Genomic DNA, 27718 nt, shown 5'->3' with positions numbered 1-27718 from the left:
AAGAAAATCCCCACCCTTAGTTCTAACCCACATATGTGAACACAATCTTTAACTAGAGCTACATCATAAGTAAGATTTTAAAATAAAACTCCTTCAATTGTCACCATGGTAATTTTATTATTGAAACAAGGGTAAACCTACATTATACCATGGTTTATATTTCTGTGTTTACTCCAGTGCATTTGAAGAAGGAAGACCAATAATAAAGGGAAGAAGTTTTGTAATAAAGATATCAAATAAGGGAAGACTACAGTTTTAGGGAAAACTGTAAAAAATACATCAATTTCTGAAATCTTCCCTAAATATAAAATAGGGAAAGTAATGAAAATGGGTAGGTAATAGGTATTGAATTACCTACATACACAATCATGAACAATAACAACCATCAAATGATGGACTACACAGGAAAAATATTTAAACCCAATTTAAAATACAAATTAATCCCTAAAATATCAATAATGTCAAGCCCATATTGATTTTTTCATTTTTATTCTTACTCTTAATTTGCCCACGGTTTGCTTTTATGTTAAAAATATACAAATAAAAAAAAAATAATAATAATAATACTACAGACTAAACATATTGAACTACAGAATTAATACTAAATTCTAGATCAAAAACAAAAAAGGCTTTTTCAATCTGTCATGTTTAAATGTATGCTTGTTTAGCAATATAAAATACTCCTATTTATGAACTTGGGTAACTTTACTCTTTTGTGGTTTACAAAGCACCTAGCTAAATATAGAAAAGTGGACATGGTTAGCGAAAATAAATAGGAAATAGAGCATGATAGACGGACGGAATAATTCTGAGGAAAAAAAAAATGCCTCTAACTATTGAAACTTGGGTTAAAACTGGCACATTTAAATAAAAGCATGTAAATTTATTCAATATGACATGTAGCAACCTATGTTTTTGGCAGGGTCAATTTTTTTTATATATATATAAGGTACCTACTGATAAATATGACCTGAAGAAAGAGGCTAATAAATTGGAATAAAATTATCTACTATCGTAAGTAATATACATTGTAGTCTATTAGTAAGGTAGAGCTTTGCATATAGTGGACATCTAATTTTGTAAATTGTGGGAGGAAATGAAAGGGAGAAAAAAGGACAATTTGACAAATACGGAAATTGCTCAACTTTTTCCATGATTGTCTACTTAGGTTCATAAAAAAAGGCAAATTCAATATTAAGGTACCTAAAAAATTGCATATGAGTCGGGATTCTAAGGAATAGCCCAAGTTCGTTACACTGTTTTGTACATTATTTAACTAATTAAAAGTTACAAATAGATAAGATCTGCAATTCAGGGTGTCTCACAGATGGTTCTCTGAGTCACACTGAATCTATCGGGACAAATAGGTAATTTGATACCTACCTGTCTTATAACTAGACTTCCAGTATACACAGAAATAAATAAAATAATGGCACTTAACAAATCTTAAACAATAAGGCAGCTTGGCTTTAGTAGAATAAATAAAAACAAAAATTATAATGCACCGATTCCAAGATCATTTATTGAGACAGGCTAGAGAGTTCCCCAAAACCTAAAACAGAAAACGTCAGGTCAGTGGTTTTTATTGGTCACAGGAAATATACACAAAAAGTAAAAATAAATTGTAACTATGAGATTTCCCGAAAAATAATATTAATGAGAAATGATACCTAATAAAAACAGGTACGCGTCTAATGAAGCTGTACGGACCACGGAACCTACCTGATCTTGAATGGCCGAGACCACAACCCAGTGACAAAGCCAAAACCAAATGTCACTCAATCACCCTGGTTAGGGCTGATTGAGAGGCTGACGAAAAACGCCGACCCCGTCTGTACACGGGAAAAGAAGAAGAAGAAGATTACTAAAGTACTAGCGAAGCTAGTAATGAGAAAGTATTGTTATCGGTCCAAATTATTTTTCAGGTACATAACTGACCTGGTCTCCTAATACCAAGGAGACTTGGGTTTAATTTTTTAATTTAATTTAAGGTACATAGCTTACCTGGTATCTACTGGTACCAAGGAGACTTCCGTACCCATCTTAGTCGGATACCAGCGTCTGTTCTAATCTTGATAGACGCGGCCTCAGCAGCTCGCACCGTTTCCTTCACGGATTGCATCAAGTTCTGGGCGTTACCCACCAACATATCCGTAGCCTCTTGATCTTCCTCCGTACCTAGGGAGAGAAATGAAATAAATTCAATTATTCGCTTTTATCTTGGAGCTAACCATTGGGTTCCCCTTTTCAAAGTTAAATAATTGCTTGAAAAAAGACTCTTGTCTAGTTTTCCGAACATTGCCAATTGATTTTCCCGTCAGTAAAAATGCTCCAAATTTTCGGAGTCTGGCCTATGGTAAAGGAGGGGGGGCTAAATACGGCCCTGACCCTAATGGAGATTTGCTTAAAATAAAAATAATAATTAAGGAAATAATAATGCAAAAACACTCAAGGAAAACACGTACAAAATAAATGACAAATTTTGCGATACCTACACTTAGAAGTAGCTAGGAGCTGGATAAAAAAATACATTTCTATATATACCCTTTGTGTAATGCGAAGCATATGACACCTACAGCAGAGAAAGGTGTAGATAACAAACGGTGCAAACACACAAAACAATAGGGTATGCGGGGTAGAATAGAGTTAACAGCAAATGATTGAAATTTGGATAGAACAACATGGAACAGAGTATTTACAACATCAAACCACAGGAAAACACTCAATACAACATCAGAATGTAGATAACAAACGGTGCAAACACACAAAACAATAGGGTATGCGGGGTAGAATAGAGTTAACAGTAAATGATTGAAATTTGGATAGAACAACATGGAACAGACAGAGTATTTACAACATCAAACCACAGGAAAACACTCAATACAACATCAGAAGGGTTCTTAAAATAAAAATAATAATTAAGGAAATAATAATGCAAAAACACTCAAGGAAAACACGTACAAAATAAATGACAAATTTTGCGATACACTTAGAAGTAGCTAGGAGCTGGATAAAAAAATACATTTCTATATCCTTTGTGTAATGCGAAGCATATGACACCTACAGCAGAGAAAGGTGTAGATAACAAACGGTGCAAACACACAAAACAATAGGGTATGCGGGGTAGAATAGAGTTAACAGTAAATGATTGAAATTTGGATAGAGCAACATGGAACAGAGTATTTACAACATCAAACCACAGGAAAACACTCAATACAACATCAGAGGGGTATCAGAATAAAACTTACTAGCGCCAATCATCAGGCCTGGAAAGTTGACGAAGAGAAAAAGAAAATCCAAATGTTAATAACTGCACAAGACAGGTTAGAAAGAAAGAAAGAAAGTAAAAACAAAAAAACTAGTTAAAAAAAAAGAAAAGAAAATTAGGTACCTACTTGAAGGGCCCAAATGCATACTAGAGATTGTTCAAAATGATAGGAAGGATACTACCAAACGTAATAAGTTTGATTAGAATGTGATATGTAAAAAGAAGACAGTCATCTTATTATGCAATTGAGCCCTAAATTGGATTAGTATTCAATTAAATGTTAAGAGATTACGCTAGGTACTAGCAGAAAATAGATGGAACATTAGTAATAGAAAGTAAAAAAAAAAAGGTACTAGCAGAAAATAGATGGAAAATTAGTAAAAGAAAGTAAAAAAAAAAAAAAAAACGAAAAAAATACTCTTTTTTGGATATAAAGAAAATTTCATGCGATGAATCTGGACCTGGTTCACAATATGACAATGTTAAACAGGAGAAAATAAAGTTAATAAAATTAATGTAGCGTGGAATTTAGAATATAATTATAACTTGTAGTGAAATGTCATGTGAACCAGGTAAGATTACTTTCTACACATTAGAAGACACCTAGAGAGAAATTGATCGATTTAAAACATAACAGACGTACAGCAATTTTTTTAAAACATTCCTAAATTTCGTAAACTATCAGTAACTAATAATGTAATTTAAAAATTCATAATGCAAGAGAAGAAATTCATTCTCTTTGGGCTTGATAGCGCTGCCACACTGGCTGCCACGGGACACTTGTATTTCTGTATTTTCAATGGTTAGAGTCTGTCTCTCACCTAATGGAGATGTTTTCATACATGGGAGCCTACGGATAAACACCAGCCAAGACGTTGAAGTTGAAAATGCACATCTCCTAGGCGCAACTAAAATTAAGAGTGAAAATAAAATTCTCATGTAATGCTACGATACCTGCAAAAATTGTGAAGAGACTCTCAGCCTAACGAAAAAAATTCTGATAACTTACCGTACGCATTCGCTTGTCCGTACACTCCCGGGCGAGTTCCTTAGCGAGTCTGGTGACCTCCTCACTGGCCTCGGCTATAGCCTTGGCACAGGCAATCAGGTCTCGCTTAGTACCGCCCTCTCCCCTCACTAGTAAGGATAGGCGGCCCATCAGCAGAGCCATCTTCTTGGCGGCGGCAATAATGTCGTTGTCTTTCGATGACCACTGCTTCACTTCTTGATGTAGACCGTGGGCAGCCACCTGAATAAAGAAAAATGTGTTAAATTAATGTAGGTGTATGTGTAGACTTTTTTTTTTTAGGTTTGATGAAGGAAACTGTAACAAGTGTCGCAGGCCAATGACACAGGCAAGTGAAACGTGCGAGTGTCCTGTGTCTATGTGCGCGGTATAATTGAATCCAGTGGTTTACAGAAAATGCTCTGAACTGCGCGGCTGTGCGAGTGAACTGCGTCTCAATGTGCGCCAGACTTGACTACTGGAGCCTTATCGTCCCGAAAGCGAAGAGAGAAGGACTTGTCCTTTATGTTCCTTGAATGCCCCTATGAACTCCTCACACCTAAACTTCTGTCCTGCCTTGGAAGCCAGCAATGACATTGTAGGGAGATATTGGGATGCGAGAGGAAAAATGGCCTAATGGTCAAAGATCCCGACATTTGCTACATACATACACAGTTCTTAAATTTCTTCGTTCTTTCACAAGAAGGAGGGCCATCTCTTTTCCCCCTTGATATTTTAGTTAAGACACACTTGGTCTGAAGTTTACCTTGAGCTCCCAACATGGTTGCCTTCACCGTGGACAGAATCTTGAGCTGAGTTCCAATGGTGGGAATTCTCTCGCATACTTGCAGCAAGTTCTGAAAACCAAATAGAAACAACATCGAAGTTAATTAATACATATGACTGCTTACTTAATAAATATGACTCAAACACTGTGATACAGGAATCATGCTTGTCTTACAGACATGAAAACTAAAGGGGCATTTTATTTTCCGGAACTTTTTTCTCTTTGGGCTTGATAGCGCTGCCACACTGGCTGCCACGGGACACTTGTATTTCTGTATTTTCAATGGTTAGAGTCTGTCTCTCACGTAATGGAGATGTTTTCATACATGGGGGCCTGCGGATAAACACCAGCCAACAAGGCGTTGAAGTTGAAAATGCACATCTCCTAGGCGGAACCAAAATTGGTAGCGAAAATAAAATTCTCCTTAGGTAATGCTACGATACCTGCAAAAATTGTGAAGAGGCTCTCAGCCTAACGAAAAAAATTCCGATAACTTACCGTACGCATTCGCTTGTCCGTACACTCCCTGGCGAGTTCCTTAGCGAGTCTGGTGACCTCCTCACTGGCCTCGGCTATAGCCTTGGCACAGGCAATCAGGTCTCGCTTAGTACCGCCCTCTCCCCTCACTAGTAAGGATAGGCGGCCCATGAGCAGAGCCATCTTCTTGGCGGCGGCAATAATGTCGTTGTCTTTCGATGACCACTGCTTCACTTCTTGATGCAGACCGTGGGCGGCCACCTGAATAAAAAAAAGTGTGTTAAATGAATGTAGGTTGGTCTGGCTGGTGGACAACAGAGAGTTGGCCAGCTTGGTCTAGCTAAGGGACTTTCAACAGGGAGGATACCAGCGAAGGGCATCCACTCGTAAAATTTCTGTAGCCAAAACCAAACGTCAGCCCAAAGCTAACAACCTAGCTAGGGCTGATTGAGAGGCTGACAAAAAAACGCCAACCCCGTCTGAACACGGGAAAAGGCGAAGAAGAGGGAATGTCAAATGAATGTAGGTAAAACTGAAAAACAACCTGAGCATTTTTTCAACTGAAAAATATTGGTGAAATCCACCCTCAAAGTCCGGAAATTATTTTTCTCCCTCTTACCATGATAGGTTGACTGGGAAGGGGGGCGTGCATGAACATATCATCCTCATCATCTGTCGCGGGAGGGGGAGGACGGGGAGGGGGCATATCACCCCCTGGTAGAGGGGGGCGGGGTGGGGCCATGTCTGAAACCACAACAGAAATTTGTCTTCGGTTAAGCGAAGGGGTTTACATTACATTGAAATGGGGGCCTTTTCTGATGAAATTCCTGTGTGCGGAGTCCAGTATGTAGGACTATTGCACCCCATATCCAAGGGGTTTAACTTCACTGTATAACGGACCGGACACCATCAATATTAAGGTTTTTAGTAATGGAGGGTATTAACCTCCATTCGGCAACAAGCTACTCGCCTCCTAACATTAACCTTATACAGCCTGAGTGTGGCCAGGAAAAGTCAAACCATCTGGACACTATTGGTCCAGGTGGTCACCCATTTGGATATCAATCACCCGTAACGCTGCTTTACTATTGTAATTCTCTGAAAAATCGAAAACAAATATGGGTCTCTCCACTTATATGAAAACTATAGGGTTGATCTGTGAAATCTATGACTAAGAAATTCTTACCTCTGTCGGCGTACACATTGGGTTTCATTTGTTTCTGTTGATAGAGAGGCTCATCTGAAAGAAATGAGAGTATTCGAGGTGCAAAACATTTCAAAGTGACAGAAATCGAAACCCAAAATTGCCGAGTGACAAAGTTCTAAATGATTCTAAAGTGAAAAAATCTAAAACATAAAAGTGACAAAAAAAAAAAAAAACTCGCACATTGCTGAGTGACTGGTTAAGTGTAATGACTTATTTCCTAAGTGTCAAAATATTTTTTCCAATCCATCTTTTTAACATCTAAATACAACATTACCAAACTCTCAACTTGAGTCGGTGATACATTTTAAGCCTACTTTACTCACGGTATTCCAGAATACCATTTAAGTTATTAGTCTCTCTCAAATTTTTTGTGGTAAAGCGGAGCTTTTTCACAACTTTTGTGGATATCACAACATTACTAAGTGCCTCCTTTGCAATCAATTTCCATATTTTATTAATCTTTTTACACTGGTAATGTAGCCACTGTTCGCTACTCGAATCAAGTAAATCTGTAGATAACAAACGGTGCAAACACACAAAACAATAGGGTATGCGGGGTAGAATAGAGTTAACAGTAAATGATTGAAATTTGGATAGAGCAACATGGAACAGAGTATTTACAACATCAAACCACAGGAAAACACTCAATACAACATCAGAGCACCCCGAATTCCAAGCACAGAGCCGAAAAAACCTCGGCACCGCCGGGAATCGAACCCGGGCCTCCTGCGTGCAAGCCTAGTGTGATACCCACTCGGCCAATGAGGTTGCTCCTTTAAAGTTATTATACATCATGAACGTTTGTTATACCTCATTTATACGGCTAGGATGAGACTGAAAAATCCCTTTACCCCCGTAGTCTAAATAAGGTTCAACCAGGGTTTGTTGATCATTCATTAGTAGAGTGAGTAGTCTACCTTTAATGGTTAAAAAAAATGGTCGCAACATTCCTGGGACGTAAAACTACGAAACAGTGGAAGTTGAAGACTGCTGAAACTGCTACTATTATTAATGGTTAAAAAACTAGAAGAAATTAGTCAATGTACCTGGCACTACATAATGGTTAGCGTAAGCAATGTGATGGGGTGAAGAGTTACTTGGGTGAGCATGAGCATAGCTAAAGTCATACTCGTTATTGATATTAGCATCTGAAACAATGGCCGGTGGAAAAACAAAACGTTAGGGTTAAGAAGAGTGAAATAAACTGGACTGGACACTACTGGACAGCAATTAAACTGGACTGGACAACTATGGCTATATACAAAACGTTAGGGTTAAGAAGAGTGAAATAAACTGGACTGGACACTACTGGACAGCAATTAAACTGGACTGGACAACTATGGCTATACACTATACACAACATTACAATATTACACAAGGCTAGTTGGTAGTCCTGCTACTCGCATCGTCATTGGACACTGACTATCGACCCGTAGGTTCTGGGTTCAAATCCCAGCCGGGGCAAAATAGATCTCTCTTTTTTGAATGCTAATTACTGATTAGGCATTTTATCTTCAAAAGAGTATTAACTTTGAGTATTAACTAGTAGTTTCCTTGACCAATATTAATTCAACAAATCTACTGTTTTTAAACCTTCAAATGTGTTTTAATGAGATCTACACACTACTAAGATGGTTTTAGTGAAATCTACTCTCTACTAATTTTTCAGTGAGATCTAAAGTGTTATCTAACATGCATACTGGTACTGGTAAATCTACTGGGGCCAATTCCTGGAAGGGTCGGTGTTGTACTTGAACCACCAAATGCGGTAGGTCCTATTTCCTTCATTGGGTAATCAGGATTATCAGAAATGGGCCCCTAATAGAAACTCACTCAGTGTTTATTTAGTACAAGTACGAGTTAATAACACAAGAGAGCTTACCGTTCAGTCTCAAGGATTCCATGTCAGGCACGACAGTGACTGCCCGTCTTACTTGCCCTACGGCATTCAATAACTGAAATGAAAAAAGTAAAAAGACAAATAATAATAATAGATTCTTGAGTGAAATGTAACCACTAAGAGAGCTTACCGTTCAGTCTCAAGGATTCCATGTCAGGCACTACAGTGACTGCCCGTCTTACTTGCCCTACGGCATTCAATAACTGAAATGAAAAAAAGTAAAAAGACAAATTATAATAATAATAGACTCTTGAGTGAAATGTAACCACAAAGAGAGCTTACCGTTCAGTCTCAAGGATTCCATGTCAGGCACTACAGTGACTGCCCGTCTTACTTGCCCTACGGCATTCAATAACTGGAATGAAAATAGACAAATAATAATAATATACTCTTGAGTGAAATGTAACCACTAGGCGAGGTTAACGCGGGAGGCGTTCTCTGCCACCTAACCCTTAGAGCCCCATTATTATGTGGTCAAATTCTCAAATAAATGAGGATAAAATTTTATGCCTCGGCTGGGATCGAACCCACGCCCTCCTGTTTAGCAGGCGAGAGTCTTGACCACTACTCCACCGAGGCACTTCGCGATCGAAAAGAGAAGGAGGACGAGGCGAGCAAATCTACTTACAGCTTTGTTGGCCTCTCTCCATCTAGACACGGCACTTGCGTCCCTTGTGTTGAGAGCCACTTGTTTGGCGTTCTGTACCATGGGAGGAACCGCTGAAATAAGAAGTAGTCAAGTTGTAGTATCTTTAAAATTCATACCTGGACCGAAATAAAAAAATAGAAGGAAAACAAGATGGGGGAAAGTCAGCCGTTCCAAGAACAAAACTCATCTATTCAGGATAAAGTCCACCCCTGGTGGTAATCGAACCCGCGATCTAGCGGTCAAAAGGAACTACCCTTCAAGCTAACTAGGCTGCGTCCCTTGTGTTGAGAGCCACTTGTTTGGCGTTCTGTACCATGGGAGGAACCGCTGAAATAAGAAGTAGTCAAGTTTTAGTATCTTTAAAATTCATACCTGGACCGAAATAAAAAATAGAAGGAAAACAAAATGGGAGAAAACCAGCCCTTCCAAGAACAAAACTCATCTATTCAGGATAAAGTCCCCCCTGGTGGTAATCAAACCCGCGATCTAGCGGTCAAATGGAACTACCATTCAAGCTAACTAGGCTGGCAGCAAAAAAGGTTAGTAAAATGGAACCTCTTTCTTTTTCTTCGTCTTTTCCCGTGTACAGACGGGGTTGGCATTTTTTGTCAGCCTCTCAATCAGCCCTAACTAGGGTGATTACTTTAGGCTGACATTTGGTTTTGGCTATAAATTTTACGAGTCGATCCCTTCACACTCAACCTTTGCTGTTTCTTTAACAAGGGAAATTAACTGGTATACTCCCTGTTTAAAGTCCCCCAGCCAGACTAAGCTGGTCTACTTCCTTCCTGTTTAACTTTCCGCAGTTTAAACTGTTTAGACTCTTTATTTATATGAAACTAATCTCACCATTTTGCAACACGTTGGCAGCTCTGTTCAATGCTGCTACGTAGGCCGGGTCCTCACTATTGTCAGCTTCCTGCTTGGCCACCTGCAGCACTCTGTTGGCCAATCTAGCAATGGCAGAGGTGTGCTCCACCATTTTGTTCGGGTCGTGCTTCGTGATGCCATCTTCACAGAGGTGGGTATGCTTCTGCATTTGCTCCTCTGAAACAAATAAATAAATAATAATGAAAAAAAAAATCAAAATCGAGTGACCTAAAAATATTCAAAATCGAAACTTTAGCAACCTCCATGGTTGAGTGAGTAGATATTACACTAGGCTTCATAAGAGAAGTCCCGGGTTCGAAGTTTTTTCGGCAGTGTGCTTGAAGTTCGGGATACACTCAGCCTCGTGGGGACAATTGGGTAGCTACTTTACTTGAGTAGCGCTACTAGCGACCAGTGGCGGCACCAGAGTAAATAGATTTGACTTTAAAGAAGGTACTAAGCGCAAACGTTGTGAAAAAGTTCTGCATCACCACAAATAATTAATGATTGATATTTAATTGAATAATAGAGCCTTTGATTTAATAGAACAATAGAGCCTGGATTCCACCAACTTTCTTTTAGTCCCTAACAGCCCGTCAGCTTAACAGCGCTGTTAAGCCTATTAACAAGTGTCGCAGGCCAATGACACAGGCAAGTGAAACGTGCGAGTGTCCTGTGTCTTAATGTGCGCGGTATAATTGAATCCAGTGGATTACAAAAACTGCTCTGCTGAACTGCGCGGCTGTGCAAGTGAACTGCGTCTCAATGTGCGCCAGACTTGACTGCTGGAGCTTTATCGTCCCGAAAGCGAAGAGAGAAGGACGACAGGATGGGACAAAGCCGACCGTTTAGAATACAATCCGCACCAAGCGGGTATCGAATCCACGACCTAGTACTAAAAAGATAGACGCGATACCCTCCATGCTAACTAGGTTTGAAGGCTCTTTCCGGTTTAAATTTTACATTGAAATTTTGGCCCTGGACTATGGAACTTAACAGGCTGTTAGCTTAACAGGCCTTCTAAGGACTGAAAAAATATTGGTGAAATCCACCCTGACTCTTTTAAGAGGGGGAAAAAAACTGGACCTCACTTCGTTTGGTTAGTTATTTGACCTACCGGAATACTTGATGAACTCAGCGGGATCAATAGCCTCATCACACAGATCGCGCAGTCTACCCACGGAGTTTGCGTACTGGTTCCGCAAATTCTCAAAGTGCTCGTCTGCGGCCTTGCTTTGCGGGTATGTCATGCGTATGCGACCCGCGTTGACTAGTTGCGGGGTGAGTGATTCAACCTGCGGTCAAATAGGAATTTTAATTGCGTTAAGCACAAATTCTTGTTACAAATGTCGTTCCCCGCTTAATACACTACGCTAAATTTTATGACCTAACTTGGACTCGAACCACTAACCTCCAGATTCAAAGTCCACCGTGCTAACAACTGCACCACTGAGGTTGGTGCACGCTGTTAAAAGCCTTACTTACCATCCATTGTTATCTCTTAGAAAAAGCCTTAAAATCTATCGGGACATAGGGGGACAAAGAATCCAAGATTGATTCTAATGATAGTATTCTATTCTATTGATTGTGATACCTACCAGTTATTGTATTCAAAATATTCAGTAATCAAATAAAGAAAGTACTGTTGAAAAAAAAAATAAATGAGAGAACTTTTTTTTAGTGGTCCCTTCATCCTTCCCCTGGTGGGCGATTGAAAGGGGGCACCTGCCGGCTTTCGCCTCAATCCCCCCCTCTTTTCTCCATCCAGTCTACTTACTTTTTTTCTTCTTCTGCTTCTTATTCTTCTTTTCAAAACTTCATGTATTTATTTTTCTTAGGTACATAAGTACAAGTTAATGATTTTTTTTTTTTTTTGAAGAGGTTTGACAGAGGGAACTGTAACTGCTATGGTCTTATCGTCCCGAAATCGAAGAGAGAAGAAAGCAGAGGGAACTGTAACTGCTAGTTATCGTCCCGAAATCGAAGAGAGAAGGAAGACAGGATAGGAGAAAGCCTACGATGGGAACTGTAACTGCTATGGTCTTATCGTCCCGAAATCGAAGAGAGAAGGAAGACAGGATAGGAGAAAGCCAGCCAGGTTTGACAGAGGGAACTGTAACTACTATAGTCTTATCGTCCCGAAATCGAAGAGAGAAGGAAGACAGGATAGGAGAAAGCCAGCCGTTTCGAGAACGAACATTATCCCATCAGGATAAAATCCGTCCCGGGCGGGAATCGAACCCGCGGCCTAGCGCTTACAAGGCAGACGCGCCACCCGAACATTATCCCATCAGGATAAAATCCGCCCCGGGCGGGAATCGAACCCGCGGCCTAGCGCTTACAAGGCAGACGCAGGAACATTATCCCATCAGGATAAAATCCGCCCCGGGCGGGAATCGAACCCGCGGCCTAGCGCTTACAAGGCAGACACGCTACCAACTAAGCTAACTAGGCTGGCGAAAGATAATGAAAGAACTTACATACTAATTTCTCATCATGTTTAGGGGTTGGAGGAGGGAAAATATAATCCCCCATTCATTCCCTCCTTGTTACTATGTATTGTCTCGAGGATATTTACCTGGCCTGCAGCCGACACCAGGGCTTCGGCCAGCTTCTTGTTGCCGCCACCCCGGGGCTTCGGCCCGCCTTCTGTTTCCCGCCAGGGCCGCCGGCCGCCACCATTCGGCCTGTCTTGGCGGCCCGCTTAGACCACTCGGACAAGTTGTTGGCCTTCTCGGTGAAGTTGGCCTCTCTCCCGGGTGTGTCTGAAACAAGAATAAAACTACCGTTATTTTTATTTATTTATTTTTTTTTTCTTTTCATAGGTGTACACATGTACATTATTAAGAAGAAAAAAATAATAATCTTGTGGATTGTTCAAATTGTTTTCGAGTCCCTTCTCTATTGACCGTTTGACTTTCTTTATTATACCCAATCTTCTTCGTGAACTTCGCCTTTTCCCGCTCAAGCAGGGGCAACGTTTTTCGTCAGTCTCTTCAAAGTCGCTCGGCTCTAAAATCTGGTTTAGATTTGTTACGGTGTGCTATGTCTCACCATCTTTTAGGTAAAATTTGGCTTCTCGCTACGAAAACTCGTTCTTTATTTTTTTTTTTTTTTTTTTTTCGTCGAAATAACTTACCTTCAGGGGCGAGCACAGCTTCCGTGAACTGTTTGAGCGGAGTTGCAATATCCACAAAGTCCTCTACGACACGATTCACCACCGCGTTCTGAATACGATCCTTGAGTTCCGACAATTTGGACGACAGGAGACGAGCGATCTCCTGAGCCTGAGGCGAACTACCTTGGCCTGAACGACACAGATCGCTTAGCTGCCGCGAGAGACGGTCCACTTCGTCACACAGGGAGAGGATTTCGGCCCGCTGTACACCGGGTAAACCCTCGGCAACCTGTAAAGAGAAAATTGAATTTCTGAGGGAACGATGTGAATTTTAAGTTTTAGCTTTTGCCATCCTAGTTAGCTTGGTAGCGCGTCTGCCCTGTAAGCGCTAGGCTGCGGGTTCGATTTACACCCGGGGCAGATTTTATCCTGATGGGATAATGTTCGTTCTCAGAACGGCTGGCTTTCCTCCTATCCTGTCCTCCTATTCTCTTCGACTTCGGGAATCGGGACGATAAGACCTTACTAAGTTACGACCCTTACTAAGACCTTACGATTTATGCCCTCAAAATATATCCTCCACACAAAGGTATAGTATCAGATAAAGGAATTAGTGCAGCAGAGAGCAGTGATGCAGCTTGAAATAAAAAGAGCTTCAATCCAAAACGGAAAAAATCTCTTTACCTTTCTATCATCCTTCAGCAAATAAAAAAGCAGCACAAAGCAAACAATGTAAAAAAAAGTGTGTTAAGTAATACAAAATATAAGAATAAATTAGATAATGCAATAAATTTCTGAAATAAAGTGCGCGAAGAAACATAAATTTTTCACAGGTAAGTAACTTCAATTTTCTTATCCGCACTATAGTCATTTTCTTTGATCTTTAAATTATCCTTCCTCCCTTGTACCTATTCTTGTCCATGCGAGACACGGCCTCCATATTTTACATAGAATTCGACCTTCGATAGAATTTTTTACCCAACTGCATAATCCTCTGTTATTTCGAACTCATGTATTATGTGCCTTTTTTTTTATAGTCGACATGGCTGAACCAATGAGATTCCGCTTTGGGTGTCCACACTTGCTCCACGGAATCTCACAATCTCATTGGTTCAGCCATGTTGACTATAAAGAAAAGTCACACAGTAAAATACTGCTTTACTCACCTTCTTTCCCTCGTCCAGTATAAGTGAAATCGCCCGCACGCCCAGCCCTGCATCATCTCGCTCAGGATGTGCTAACCAGGCCCGGGCTTGTTCCAGTCGGCCCTGGACCGTGTGTGCCGGCTGTCCCCCAGGCCCCAGCTTGCCCCTCTTATCCATGCGAGACACGGCCCCGCCTACCGCCTGGTTGAGAGAGCCCAGCTTCTCCTGGATGCTGTGCGCGAGAGACTCCGCCTGGAATCAAACGGAGGGAAGTTATAGTTAGAGATGGGCATAAAAGACAAAATTATAACAATACAGAGGTGCTCTATTAAACTGTTAGTATGAGAAACAACTTGATCTAAGCTGACAGTCTAAATAAAGCACTACTTATACTTGTAAAGAAGGGAAATAACTAATTATTGTAACGAAGTGCGTAGTGGTCAGCAGAACCTCATATCTAGAGGTTTGTAGTTCGAGTCCAAGTCTCATACAGTGTACATATTGATTGAGGAACGACTTTTCTGACTTTTCACTCCTATCTTGGCTTTTTAGCAGGAGAAATATTTCGAAGAGATGAAAAATCTGCTACCCTGGACGTTATAAGTTTGTTTCGTAGCATGAACATCTTGCAGTAAATTAGAAGGGCAAAAAGAAAATGAATAGGTCACCCTTAAAGGGAATTTAGCTAACAAAATACTCTTCCAATTACATAGGTGCTGCGTCAACATAAGAGCAACAGAAAATTACTTATTGAAAAATATTTGCAAACGAAATTTGAGAGCAATTTTTTTTTTTCAACTCTGGGAATCAAACCCAGGACCTCTGCACTCATCTTACCTGAGGTGTAGCGCCCTTCCCGTCCTGTCTAAGTTCACACAGGGCGTCCGTCATGGTCGTTATCTCCGAGCATAGCTTTCTAATAGCTATAAAATAGATAGGTACAATGTTCAATTGTTGGGAGAAATATCAGAACATAAAATGCACCAGATGATTTTAAACAGTGTGTAATTATATTTGATATTGTAATGAGTCAATTAATAACATACATGTGATGGTATGAGTCATAACTCAAGTTTAAAAATAGATTTTGATGAAATGGGCCCCACCTACACATCACTGAGCCCTTGTCCATCAAATTTCAAGATATTCTTACATTTTGCTCTATGTTTGATTAATATAAAATCCATTTCATTCTTTGAAATAAAAAACGAAAACCCTTCAAAAGAGAAGTTTCCATCTATGTAAGTATGTACCTGATAGAGCTGGTACTCCTTTCAAGAGGACCCTTTGAAAACCATTTACATGTAGTGTAGGTCTTTGATATTTTGAAGGCAAATCTAGACGTAGGTAATGAATTAATTATTAGTTAAAAAGTTACCATTTTCTTACCTGTTGGGCTACTGGTTCCAGGATACTCTCAATAGTTTTTGTATGAAACACTGGCATTTTGATAAGAGTACTCTGGACAACTTGATTCAATAATTAAATAGCAGGGATTTGATGGGGTTGAAACACTTTTAAACAACCGGTAGGTGTTTTTAAAAAGCTATTTAATCGAAAAAGAGAAGAAACATTATATATTTTTATAAAAGAAGGTAGTAAAGATAAATTATTTTTTTAACAGACGAGAAATGTCCTTCCAGCTTCCACCAACTTCTTTCAATAAAAAAATATTTTCTATTTTTCTTGCTCTCTGCTCTCTCTTTTCAGAAGACGAACTGGGAGCTGAGATATTTGCCGTCTTTTGAGTAGGTACATGCCGTCATTTTGCCCCATATGGGTGACTGTCATGTCATGTTTTCTATAACCAGAACAATGAGCTACTTATCGATCGTGTGAACGGTTCTTTACCGCAATGACGGCAACTGGTCGATACTGGACGGCAAAAATTTAATCTCATTGGTTCAGCCATGTTGACTATAAAGAAAAGTCACACAGTAAAATACTGCTTTACTCACCTTCTTTCCCTCGTCCAGTATAAGCGAAATCGCCCGCACGCCCAGCCCTGCATCATCGTACACGACGCGTGGGGACAATTGGGTAGCTACTTTACTTGAGTAGCGCTACTAGCGACCAGTGGCGGCACCAGAGTAAATAGATTTGATATAGTTTATGACTTTTGATCAAATGTACCATAGCTAGGTATTGGTTGTATATATTTTATAATGTAACAATTGATTGATCAATAAATCCGTTTCAATTTCAATAAAGATCGCTCCGGGCGGTGATAGAATCGGCGACCTAAGGCTTACAAGACGGATGCACTACCTTTCAAGTTAACTAGGCTCTTGATGAATGAATGCCTCGGTAACTTTGTGAAGGTCCATATTGATGGGGAGAGAGAGAGAGGGGAAACTCGCTCTCTCTATCGCACTACCTAGGCTCGCTCATTTGTGGAGGAATTTTTGCACGCTACCTAACCCTGGTTTTACCCCGAGCCAGACATTTTTCACGCTACCTAACGCCCAGTTTTACCTCGAGCCAATCATACGCGGTTCTCATCTTGGACTGAATGGCACTGTGAGCTTTCTTCATAACAGTCAGGTTGTCAGCATCCCATTCATCTTCATCATAAGTGGTCAGCTGCAGAACACGGATGATTTCATGCAGCTCGTCTGTCATTCTGGAAAACGAAATCCATTCAATGAAATTAATATGAAGGCAAATAAGTAGAATAGAATTATCCTGCTCGAATGAGCGAAATAAGTAGCAAAGGTTGAGTGCGAAGGGCATCCACTCGAAAAATTTTGTAGCCAAAACCAAATGTCAGCACATGTAGATCTTCATACTGCATATCAGTATAGGAGCCAGGGTCTTCACCTGGTCCAAACACCGAACGAGAATTTCACGATGTACCTGATGCGTTAGCTCTTTCTCTCGGGCGTCCACCTCGCGAGATACCTGTAACAGAGGGATGGGAAGTTGAGAAAGGTTGTGCGTGGTTGATAGATGGATGGGTGACCGCCTAGGACAAAGCGTGCTGTTTTGAAGGGCATTCAGCCTCGGAATGTCAAATGGGGAGTTTACTGACGCCCGTTGGGAGCCCTATACTTGTAAATCCCTAGCCATTTAATGTACTGTCTATTTAATTTATACATTCTTCCTATGAAGCAAAAGTTCAGTCTGATTGTCAAATATGGACAGTCGGATAATTAAAAGATCATTAAACTGCATCATAAATCAGGAAGTTAAGTGCAGATCGACTGATAATACTGAACATGAAACCAAATTTGTGCAAATGTTCTGAAACACAGACTTTTTTTTTCTTTCCTCAACTGCTAAATATTAGTGAACACAATGCCTTGTCTACCTTGGTAGACTCGGAAGCAAAACTCGAAAATTTGGACCCGAGCCCGAATTGAAAATGAACTCAAGCATGTGCTTAGAAGAGAAGGGGGGACACAAAGCAGCCCTGGTGACATATCTGAGTCATTCGAATAAACAAATACCGCGTCCTCCGGGACACTTCACTCTGATATGAAACTTGTTATGAATAAAATAAAAATACATTATTTGGAAGAAGAAAAAATCAACATAGAAGTTAAAACACACAAATCATGTTGTGTTTTTGTTTTATTCTCTTTTAGAAAAGATGAGTGTTTCATCCCGGTTTTATTTTGTACCTGTGAAACAACTGGTACATTCGACCCACAGTTTAAAAAGGTCTCCTACTTTGGTATTGGTATAAGAAGTAGGACCATCGGCTATAATTAACGCCCTATGTCACTGCGACCTGGTTAGATCTTTTGTGACTTTCCCGATGGTTATCTACTTGATTTTTTTTTTTTTTAATAATGGATTGGATTTTCTTCCAGCTCAACATTTCATGATTTACAGTCTCATGTAAACTTTAGATTGCCCTATTCTTGTACGTTTTTCTCGCATCTATACCTGCACGGAATCCCCAACATGTCTTGTCTTTCAAGACCTGTGGGATTCTTGCACGTTTTTAGCGCATCTATGCCTATTGCCTACACCGATTTTATTTGTCTTTCAACATGAAACAGTAGACCTGGGGGTCACTGACCTTGCTCAGACACGGGCTCAAATCCTTGAGAAATTGAACCAAGTCCTCCATGGACTCGATGACTTCTGCCACGGCCAAATAGTCCAGCACCTTCTTGCATTCGCGAATCATCTTTCGTACTTCGGACTCGTCAAAGCAGAGCAGCAGAGAAGAGGTACCTTGCAAGATACCACGAGATCCTTCAATCAGCTTTTTCCTGGAAAAAAAAGTGTGTGACAGTGAGTGAGAGAGAGAGAGGGAGAGAGGGAGAGAGAGAGAGGGAGATATTGTAAAAGATACTTAGGTAATCACTAGATTCACTAGTCTCTATCTCAGCCTCATCCTTTGATTCATATGTAGGTATGTATTTTCAAGATGGACAATACGTTTTTAGTCAGTCTCTTCAAAGTCGCTCGGCCCTAAAATCTGGTTTAGATTTGTTACTATGTGCTATGTGGGTGTCTCACCACCTTTTAGGTAAAATTTGGCTTCTCGCTACGAAAACTCGTTCTTTATTTCATTTTTTTTCCGTCGAAATAACTTACCTTCAGGGGCGAGCACAGCTTCCGTGAACTGTTTGAGCGGAGTGGCAATGTCCACAAAGTCCTCTACAACACGATTCACCACCGCGTTCTGAATACGATCCTTGAGTTCTGACAATTTGGACGACAGGAGACGAGCGATCTCCTGAGCCTGAGTCACCACCGCGTTCTGAATACGATCCTTGAGTTCTGACAATTTGGACGACAGGAGACGAGCGATCTCTTGAGCCTGAGGCGAACTACCTTGGCCCGAACGACACAGATCGCTTAGCTGCCGCGAGAGACGGTCCACTTCGTCACACAGGGAGAGGATTTCGGCCCGCTGTACACCGGGTAAACCCTCGGCAACCTGTGAAGAGAGAATTGAATTTTTGAGGGAACGATGTGAATTTTAAGTTTTAGCTTTTGCCATCCTAGTTAGCTTGGTAGCGCGTCTGCCCTGTAAGTGCTAGACTGCGGGTTCGATTTACGCCCGGGGCGGATTTTATCCTGATGGGATAATGTTCGTTCTCGGAACGGCTGGCTTTCTCCTATCCTGTCTTCCTATTCTCTTCGACTTCGGGAATCGGGACGATAAGACCTTACTAAGTTACGACCCTTACTCAGACCTTACGATTTATGCCCTCAAAATAGTCAAAATATATCCTCCACACAAAGGTATAGTATCAGATAAAGGAATTAGTGCAGCAGAGAGCAGTGATGCAGCTTGAAATAAAAAGAGCTTCAATCAAAAACGGAAAAAATCTCTTTACCTTTCTATCATCCTTCAGCAAATAAAAAAGCAGCACAAAGCAAATAATGTAAAAAAAGTGTGTTAATACAAAATAAAAGAATAAATTAGATAATGCAATAAATTTCTGAATTAAAGTGCTCGAAGAAACATAAATTTTTCACAGGTAACTTCAATTTTTTTATCCGCACTGTAGTCATTTTCTTTGATCTTTAAATTATCCTTCCTCCCTTGTACCTATTCTTGTCCATACCTTCGATAGAATTTTTTTACCGAACTGCATAATCCTCTGTTATTTCGAACTCAACGTGATTCGTGGTGCTGAGTTCGTCTGTGTCTTAAGTCCCATCTTCATAACACTCATCATTTTGTTTCTCTCGGGAATACCGCTTCTTGAACGATCTTCGGATCACAAGTATCGCGAGTAAGTGTCTTTTCTTCAAGAGGTTTGATAGAGGGAACTTTGATAGATTCTGACGTGACTTTGTGAAGATTCGTCATAGACTATAAGTTACTGGTGTTCTTCTTTTCAAGAGGGAACTCTAACAACGGAGGTCTTATTGTACCGAAATCACAGAGAAGGAGGACAGGATAGGAGAAAGCTGTTCCGAGAACGAACCTTATATTTAGGATAAAGATCGCCTCAGGTGGTAAGCGAACCCACGATACATGTAGCGCTTACAAGGCGTGACTTCCAATAAGCTAAGGCGGTCTCTTCTTGATCCCTTGTGTGGCGCGTTCAATTTTGTCTAGAACTATTGCACTGCTTACCTTCCAAGCTAACGAGGTTGGTGTATTACAGGAAATCTTTAGGAAAATTATGTAATACCTCCCCTCTCTCTCCCTATTCTCACTCAATATATTCACTTCTGGACGTGTTTTCTTCATTTTATATTTAAATAAATTACTTATTTACTCTACGATTTAATTTAATAAATATATTATTTTAGTTTTATATTCAAATTTAATAGTGATCAAGGCACTCGTCCGGTACACTGGAGGTCATGGTCTCAAACCCAGCCATAGCATGAAATTTTATCATCATTTATTTGAGACATTGACTACCATAACAATAGAACTCTGAGGGTTAGGTGATAGAGAATGCCTCCAATGATAACCTCACCTAGTGTTTACCTTACTGTCATGCATTTTATATTTAAATAAATTACTTATTTACTCTACGATTTAATTTAATAAATATATTATTTTAGTTTTATATTCAAATTTAATAGTGGTCAAGGCACTCGTCCGGTACACTGGAGGTCATGGTTTCAAACCCAGCCAAAACATGAAATTTTATCCTCATTTATTTGAGACATTGACTACCATAACAATAGAACTCTGAGGTTTAGGTGATAGAGAATGCCTTCAGTGTTAACCTCACCTAGTGTTTACCTTACTGTCATCTTTATCATGACTGTTCCCTATTAGTTGGCCTTATATCATTTCTTTCCTTTTGTTTTTGTATATCGTGTATGGGATCGCAGGTTCGATTCCACACATTGTCAAAAGTATGTAGGTAATTATCTTATTAGTAATTTAACGGCCCCGCCTACCGCCTGGTTGAGAGAGCCCAGCTTCTCCTGGATGCTGTGCGCGAGAGACTCCGCCTGGAATCAAACGGAGGGAAATTATAGTCAGAGATGGGCATAAAAAACAAAATTATAACAATACAGAGGTACTCATACAGTGTAGATATTGATTGAGGAACGACTTTTCTGACTTTTCACTCCTATCTTGGCTTTTTAGCAGGAGAAACATTTCGAAGAGATGAAAAATCTGCTACCCTGGACGTTATAAGTTTGTTTCGTAGCATGAATATCTTGCAGTAAATTGGAAGGGCAAAAAGAAAATGAATAGGTCACCCTTAAAGGGAATTTAGCTAACAAAATACTCTTCCTATTACATAGGTGCTGCGTCAACATAAGAGCACCAGAAAATTACTTTTTTAAAAATATTTGCAATCGAAATTTGAGAGCAATTTTTTTTCAACTCTGGGAATCAAACCCAGGACCTCTGCACTCATCTTACCTGAGGAGTAGCGCCCTTCCCGTCCTGTCTAAGTTCACACAGGGCGTCCGTCATGGTCGTTATCTCCGAGCAGAGCTTTCTAATAGCCGTCTGGTCAGGTGGAAGAGCGCGCTCAGCCACAGTCATAGCATGGTCGAGGATTTGGCGCAGGGATTTCTCCCCGAGTCCTCCACGGAGAGCGAGCGGATCCTGAAATGTTACGAACATTTGTTAACTGATTGTCACAAAAGTCTAAAAAGATGGCAGAGAAAATCGCATACTCCTATTAACCCTTATCTTGGCAGAGATTAATTCTTCTCTTAAAGGGGGATCTACCTGACATATAATCATAGTGGACCGCTTGAATGGTGACATGAAATTGAACATGAATATTGCGCTATTGACTAATTAATTTAAAGTTCATTAATTTGAACTGTACCATTTTTTTTCTTCTTCTTCTTCTTCTTCTTCTTCTTCTTCTTCTTCTTTTTTACTCTTATCCGTTTAGGATATACAAATACATTCAAGCAGACATTAAAGAACTTCCTGATGGAAAATAGCATATATTCTATTAACGAATTCTGGGAAATAGTAAGGACAAAAAGGCCATAACTATTAGTTCCTCATTATTATTATCAGGCAGTTACTACTGTCTTTATAAAATAGATAGGTACAATGTTCAATTGTTGGGAGAAATACCAGAACATAAAATGCACCAGATGATTATTTTAAACAGTGTGTAATTATATTTGATATTGTAATGAGTCAATTAATAACATACATCTTACAAGACGGATGCACTACCTTTCAAGTTAACTAGGCTCTTGATGAATGAATGCCTCGGTAACTTTGTGAAGGTCCATATTGATGGAGAGAGAGAGAGGGGAAACTCGCTCTCTCTATCGCACTACCTAGGCTCATTTGTGGAGGAGTTTTTGAACGCTACCTAACCCTGGTTTTACCCCGAGCCAGACATTTTTCACGCTATCTAACCGCAGTTTTACCTCGAGCCAGACATTTTTCACGCTACCTAACCGCAGTTTTACCTCGAGCCAGACATTTTTCATGCTACCTAACCCTGGTTTTACCACGAGCCAGACATTTTTCACGCTACCTAACCCCAGTTTTACCTCGAGCCAGACATTTTTCACGCTACCTAACCCTGGTTTTACCTCGAGCCAGACATTTTTCACGCTACCTAACCATGGTTTTACCCCGAGCCAATTGTGAAAGACATTTTTCACGCTACCTAATGGCCGGTTTTACCTCGAGCCAGACATTTTTCACGCTACCTAACCATGGTTTTACCCCGAGCCAATTGTGAAAGACATTTTTCACGCTACCTAACGCCCAGTGTTACCTCGAGCCAATCATACGCGGTTCTCATCTTGGACTGAATGGCACTGTGAGCTTTCTTCATAACAGTCAGGTTACCTGTTGGGCTACTGGTTCCAGGATACTCTCAATAGTTTTTGTATGAAACACTGGCATTTTGATAAGAGTACTCTGGACAAATTGATTCAATAATTAAATAGCAGGGATTTGATAGGGTTGAAACACTTTTAAACAACCGGTAGGTGTTTTTAAAAAGCTATTTAATCGAAAAAGAGAAGAAACATTATATTTTTAAAAAAGAAGGTAGTAAAAGATATAAATTATTTTTTTTTAACAGACGAGAAATATCCTTCCCCCAAATTCTTTCAAAGCTCAAATGAATAAAATTTAAAATATTTTCTTGCTCTCTCTTTTCAGAAGACGAACTGGGAGCTGAGAGATTTGCCGTCTTAGTAGGTACATGCCGTCATTTTGCCCCATCCCATATGGGTGACTGTCATGACGGAATAACCAGAACAATGAGCTACTTATCGATCGTGTGAACGGTTCTTAACGGCAATGACGGCATTGACGGCAGCTGGTCGATATTGGAGATTGGACGGCAAAAATTTAAATGAAAAAAATCCTAAAAAATTGATAAGATAAGAAAAAAATAAACCATGCAAATTGCAAAAAATAAGAGTAGTAAGAGACGTTCAAGTTCAAGACCTCAAGTGTTCACGCATTTCTGTTAAATGGCTAAAGATCAATCCAAAATCAGCATAAAACTTGGATCATTACCTATCAAAGTGTGTTTTTAAAAAAATGGCCATTGAAAACACTAGAATGAGTCCATGAAAATTCAAATAAAGAAAAAAAAAAAAAAAAAAAAAGAAGAATCCTACTCGAATGAGACTAAAATGTCCCTCCACCCCACCAGTCTAAACAAAGTCACGGTTGCTCGACCCTCTGCTACCTAAATCATCAAATGGCAGCTGAGAATCTCTTCACGATTTATTCACACACTAAAGATGGAAGCCATATGTGGCCCCTTTTCACCATCATTTTTGTTAGCATCAATCAGAGCATTAAATTTCTGTTGGTATCTATGGCTGATTCCTGGGTTGTTTTGTACTTGCTAGAAATAGTAAAATGGGTATCACTTTTTTTCTTCTAAAGTTCTGCAAAGGTTTGTAAAAAACGTAAAAAGAAAGGGCTTAGGTATTTGGACAGTAGAAATTCTAATAGATAGTTTATAACACGGACTTTTTCCTGGAAATAAGACATCACTGTTCATACAACTCTCTCTTACCGGGCAGTCAAATAGTTTCGGTTTTCAGCGGCCTCCTCCGCCCCCTTGCCCCCCTGGGAGATAATATGAATGTAGATCTTCATGCTGCATATCAGTATAGGAGCAAGGGTCTTCACCTGGTCCAAACACCGAACGAGAATTTCACGATGTACCTGATGCGTTAGCTCTTTCTCTCGGGCGTCCACTTCGCGAGATACCTGGAACAGAGGGATGGGAAGATTGGGAAGTTAAGAAACTTTGTGCGTGGGTGGAAGATGGATGGGTGACCGCCTAGGACGAAGCGTGCTGATGGCTGTTTCGAAGGGCATTCAGCCTCGTAATGTCAAATGAGGAGTATACTGATGCCTGTTTTTGGGGGTCCTATAATTCAAAACCTCAAGCCATCTAATGACCTGCCTAATTAATTTATACATTCTTCCTACTAAACAAAAGTTCAGCTTGATTGTCAAATATGGACAGTCGGACAGTTATAAGATCATTAAGCATCATAAATCAGGAAGTTATGTAAGTATAGATAGACTGCTAAAACTGCCATGGAACCAAATTTACTCGGAAAGCTCTGAAACACGGAGGATTTTTTTTTTTCTTTTCTTATCCTATACATGTTTCATTTTTTCTCTGAACTGCTAAATATTAGTGAACACAATGCCTTGTCTACCTTGGTAGACTCGGAAGCGAAACTCGAAAATTTGGACCCATGCCCGAATTGAGAATGAACTCAAGCATGTGCTTAGAAGAGAAGGGGGACACAAAGCAGCCCTAGTGACATATCTGAGTCATTCGAATAAACAAATACCGTGTCCTCCGGGACACTTCACTCTGATATGAAACTTGTCATGAATAAAATAAAAATACATTATTTGGAAGAAGAAAAAAATCAACATAGAAGTTAAAACACACAAATCATGCGTTTTTGTTCTATTCTCTTTTAGAAAAGATGAGTGTTTCATCCCGATTTTATTTTGTACCTGTGAAACAACTGGTACATTCGACCCACAGTTTAAAAAGGTCTCCTACTTTGGTATTGGTATAAGAAGTAGGACCATCGGCTATAATTAACGCCCTATGTCACTGCGACCTGGTTAGATCTTTTGTGACTTTCCCGATGGTTATCTACTTGATTTTTTTTTTTTTTAATAATGGATTGGATTTTCTTCCAGCTCAACATTTCATGATTTACAGTCTCATGTAAACTTTAGATTGCCCTATTCTTGTACGTTTTTCTCGCATCTATACCTGCACGGAATCCCCAACATGTCTTGTCTTTCAAGACCTGTGGGATTCTTGCACGTTTTTAGCGCATCTATGCCTATTGCCTACACCGATTTTATTTGTCTTTCAACATGAAACAGTAGACCTGGGGGTCACTGACCTTGCTCAGACACGGGCTCAAATCCTTGAGAAATTGAACCAAGTCCTCCATGGACTCGATGACTTCTGCCACGGCCAAATAGTCCAGCACCTTCTTGCATTCGCGAATCATCTTTCGTACTTCGGACTCGTCAAAGCAGAGCAGCAGAGAAGAGGTACCTTGCAAGATACCACGAGATCCTTCAATCAGCTTTTTCCTGGAAAAAAGTGTGTGACAGTGAGTGAGAGAGAAAGAGAGATTGTAAAAGATACTTAGGTAATCACTAGTCTCTATCTCAGCCTCATGCTTTGATTCATATGTAGGTATGTATTTTCAAGGTGGACAATTTTTTTCCAATGAACTGGAGAAATAAAAATTTGGAGCTGCCTCAAGCTATCCTTTTAAAAGAAATAGCAGCCAAGCCAGATTACTGCAAATTAACAGGTAAGCTGGTAAGGTTTGTTCTTGGAATGGCTGGCTTTCTCCTATCCTTTCTCTCTTGAATTTAAGGATGATAACACTGTAAATCAGGGAATGATAAGATGATCTAAGGGTGTTGTTACAGTTCCCCCTCTGAATCTTGAAGAAAAAAGAAATCAACACACAAAGTAAGCTGGTAAGGTTTGTTCTTGGAATGGCTGGCTTTCTCCTATCCTTTCTCTCTTGAATTTAAGGATGATAACACTGTAAATCAGGAAATGATAAGATGATTTAAGGGTGTTGTTACAGTTCCCCCTCTGAATCTTGAAGAAAAAAGAAATCAACACACAAAAGTATAGATAATCTCACCTAGCAGGGCCAGAGTATGGATCAGCTTTGAGCATGGCTGAGGCCTCCTCTAGGAGCTTGGAGGCCCCCTCCACACGATGCAGAGAAGAGGGCATGTCTTGTCTCAGAATGGGGTCATCACTGCTGTTGATGGTCTCCTTACCCACCTAGGACAAGAACAGTTAAGACAAAAGAGTAGTAAACATCAGAGTCATCTATCAATAATTTGACAAGGGGGAAGCAAAAATTTATTTCAACCATTTAGAGGGAATTAAAAGGACCAGTAGGTACTTGGTAATAAAAAATAATAATAAAAACAACAAAGAAGGGGTAGGTACCTAGATAGTAGGTAGGTAGAAGAAATAAACATGTGTACCATTGAGGGAGGTTAGACATTGTAAGGGATTTTGAATGAGGTACCTATCAAGAGAGTAGCAAAAGCTGTGAAGATATGCATGTGAAGTAACATCATTGAACAACTCTTCATTGCCAAATACCTAGGCTCCCCTCTTTTGTTTTTTTTTTTTTTACAAATCTTCCAAAATTCTCAAGAGGGAACAGCTCCCCTTTTTTTTTTTTTTTTTTTTTTTTTTTTTTTACAAATCTTCCAAAATTCTCAAGAGGGAACAGCTGATAGTCAGATTTTAATATAATATAGGTACTTGATAAGTTCATGTAGTGTTTGTCAGCCTTACTTTGACAAGATTGGTCACAGCACGACTGACAGCCTGCACCGGCCGTTCCAGGTCAGGCATGGCATTTCCATCTTCTGCTTCCTCATGAAGGATAACAAGTCTTGACACCTGAAACATGATAACATAAAAGTATGGAGAACATGATCAAATACCTAAAAGTAATTATTAGGAAATATTGTATTGCAAAATAACTTTCCCACAAAACATTAAATGAATAAAAAAGAAAAAAACCAGTGTCATTCAAACTACCTGATAGGTCCATAACATACACATACTTGTGTGTCAAAACAGAGAATTCATCTGATAGTAAATCTCTATAAGTAGCTAAGATTTTGCTACATACAATATTAATAGTCTATTCAAGCATAATAAAGTCAAGGGCAGAACAAGAAATGTTATCTCTAATTTATAAGTAGCTAAGATTTTGCTACATACAATATTAATAGTCTATTCAAGCATAATAAAGTCAAGGGCAGAACAAGAAATGTTATCTCTGAAGTAGCTAAGATTTTGCTACATACAATATTAATAGTCTATTCAAGCATAATAAAGTCAAGGGCAGA

At 39.8% G+C, this 27718-nt stretch overlaps 1 protein-coding gene across 1 annotated transcript; it reads right to left on the bottom strand.

Annotated features, from left to right (window-relative positions):
- Nucleotides 1-11: 11 nt before the first annotated feature.
- LOC103510787 (vinculin) lies at nt 12-27288 on the bottom strand. The gene is given in 21 exon segments (XM_026824747.1): nt 12-1552; nt 2005-2178; nt 5041-5131; nt 5560-5799; nt 6158-6282; nt 6725-6778; nt 7792-7893; nt 8928-9000; nt 9274-9365; nt 10144-10341; nt 11282-11459; nt 12743-12791; nt 12827-12929; nt 13304-13571; nt 14449-14679; nt 15265-15343; nt 16802-17050; nt 24342-24538; nt 25714-25909; nt 26482-26627; nt 27156-27288. Coding segments are annotated over 20 exon segments (2955 nt in total). The 5' UTR covers nt 27273-27288; the 3' UTR covers nt 12-1552; nt 2005-2011.
- Between the last annotated feature and the right edge of the window lie 430 nt (nt 27289-27718).

The sequence above is a fragment of the Diaphorina citri genome, unplaced genomic scaffold (genome assembly GCF_000475195.1).
Source record: "Diaphorina citri unplaced genomic scaffold, Diaci psyllid genome assembly version 1.1 scaffold642, whole genome shotgun sequence".
Taxonomy (NCBI): domain Eukaryota; kingdom Metazoa; phylum Arthropoda; class Insecta; order Hemiptera; family Psyllidae; genus Diaphorina; species Diaphorina citri.
This window is presented reverse-complemented; position numbering and strand designations above follow the sequence as displayed.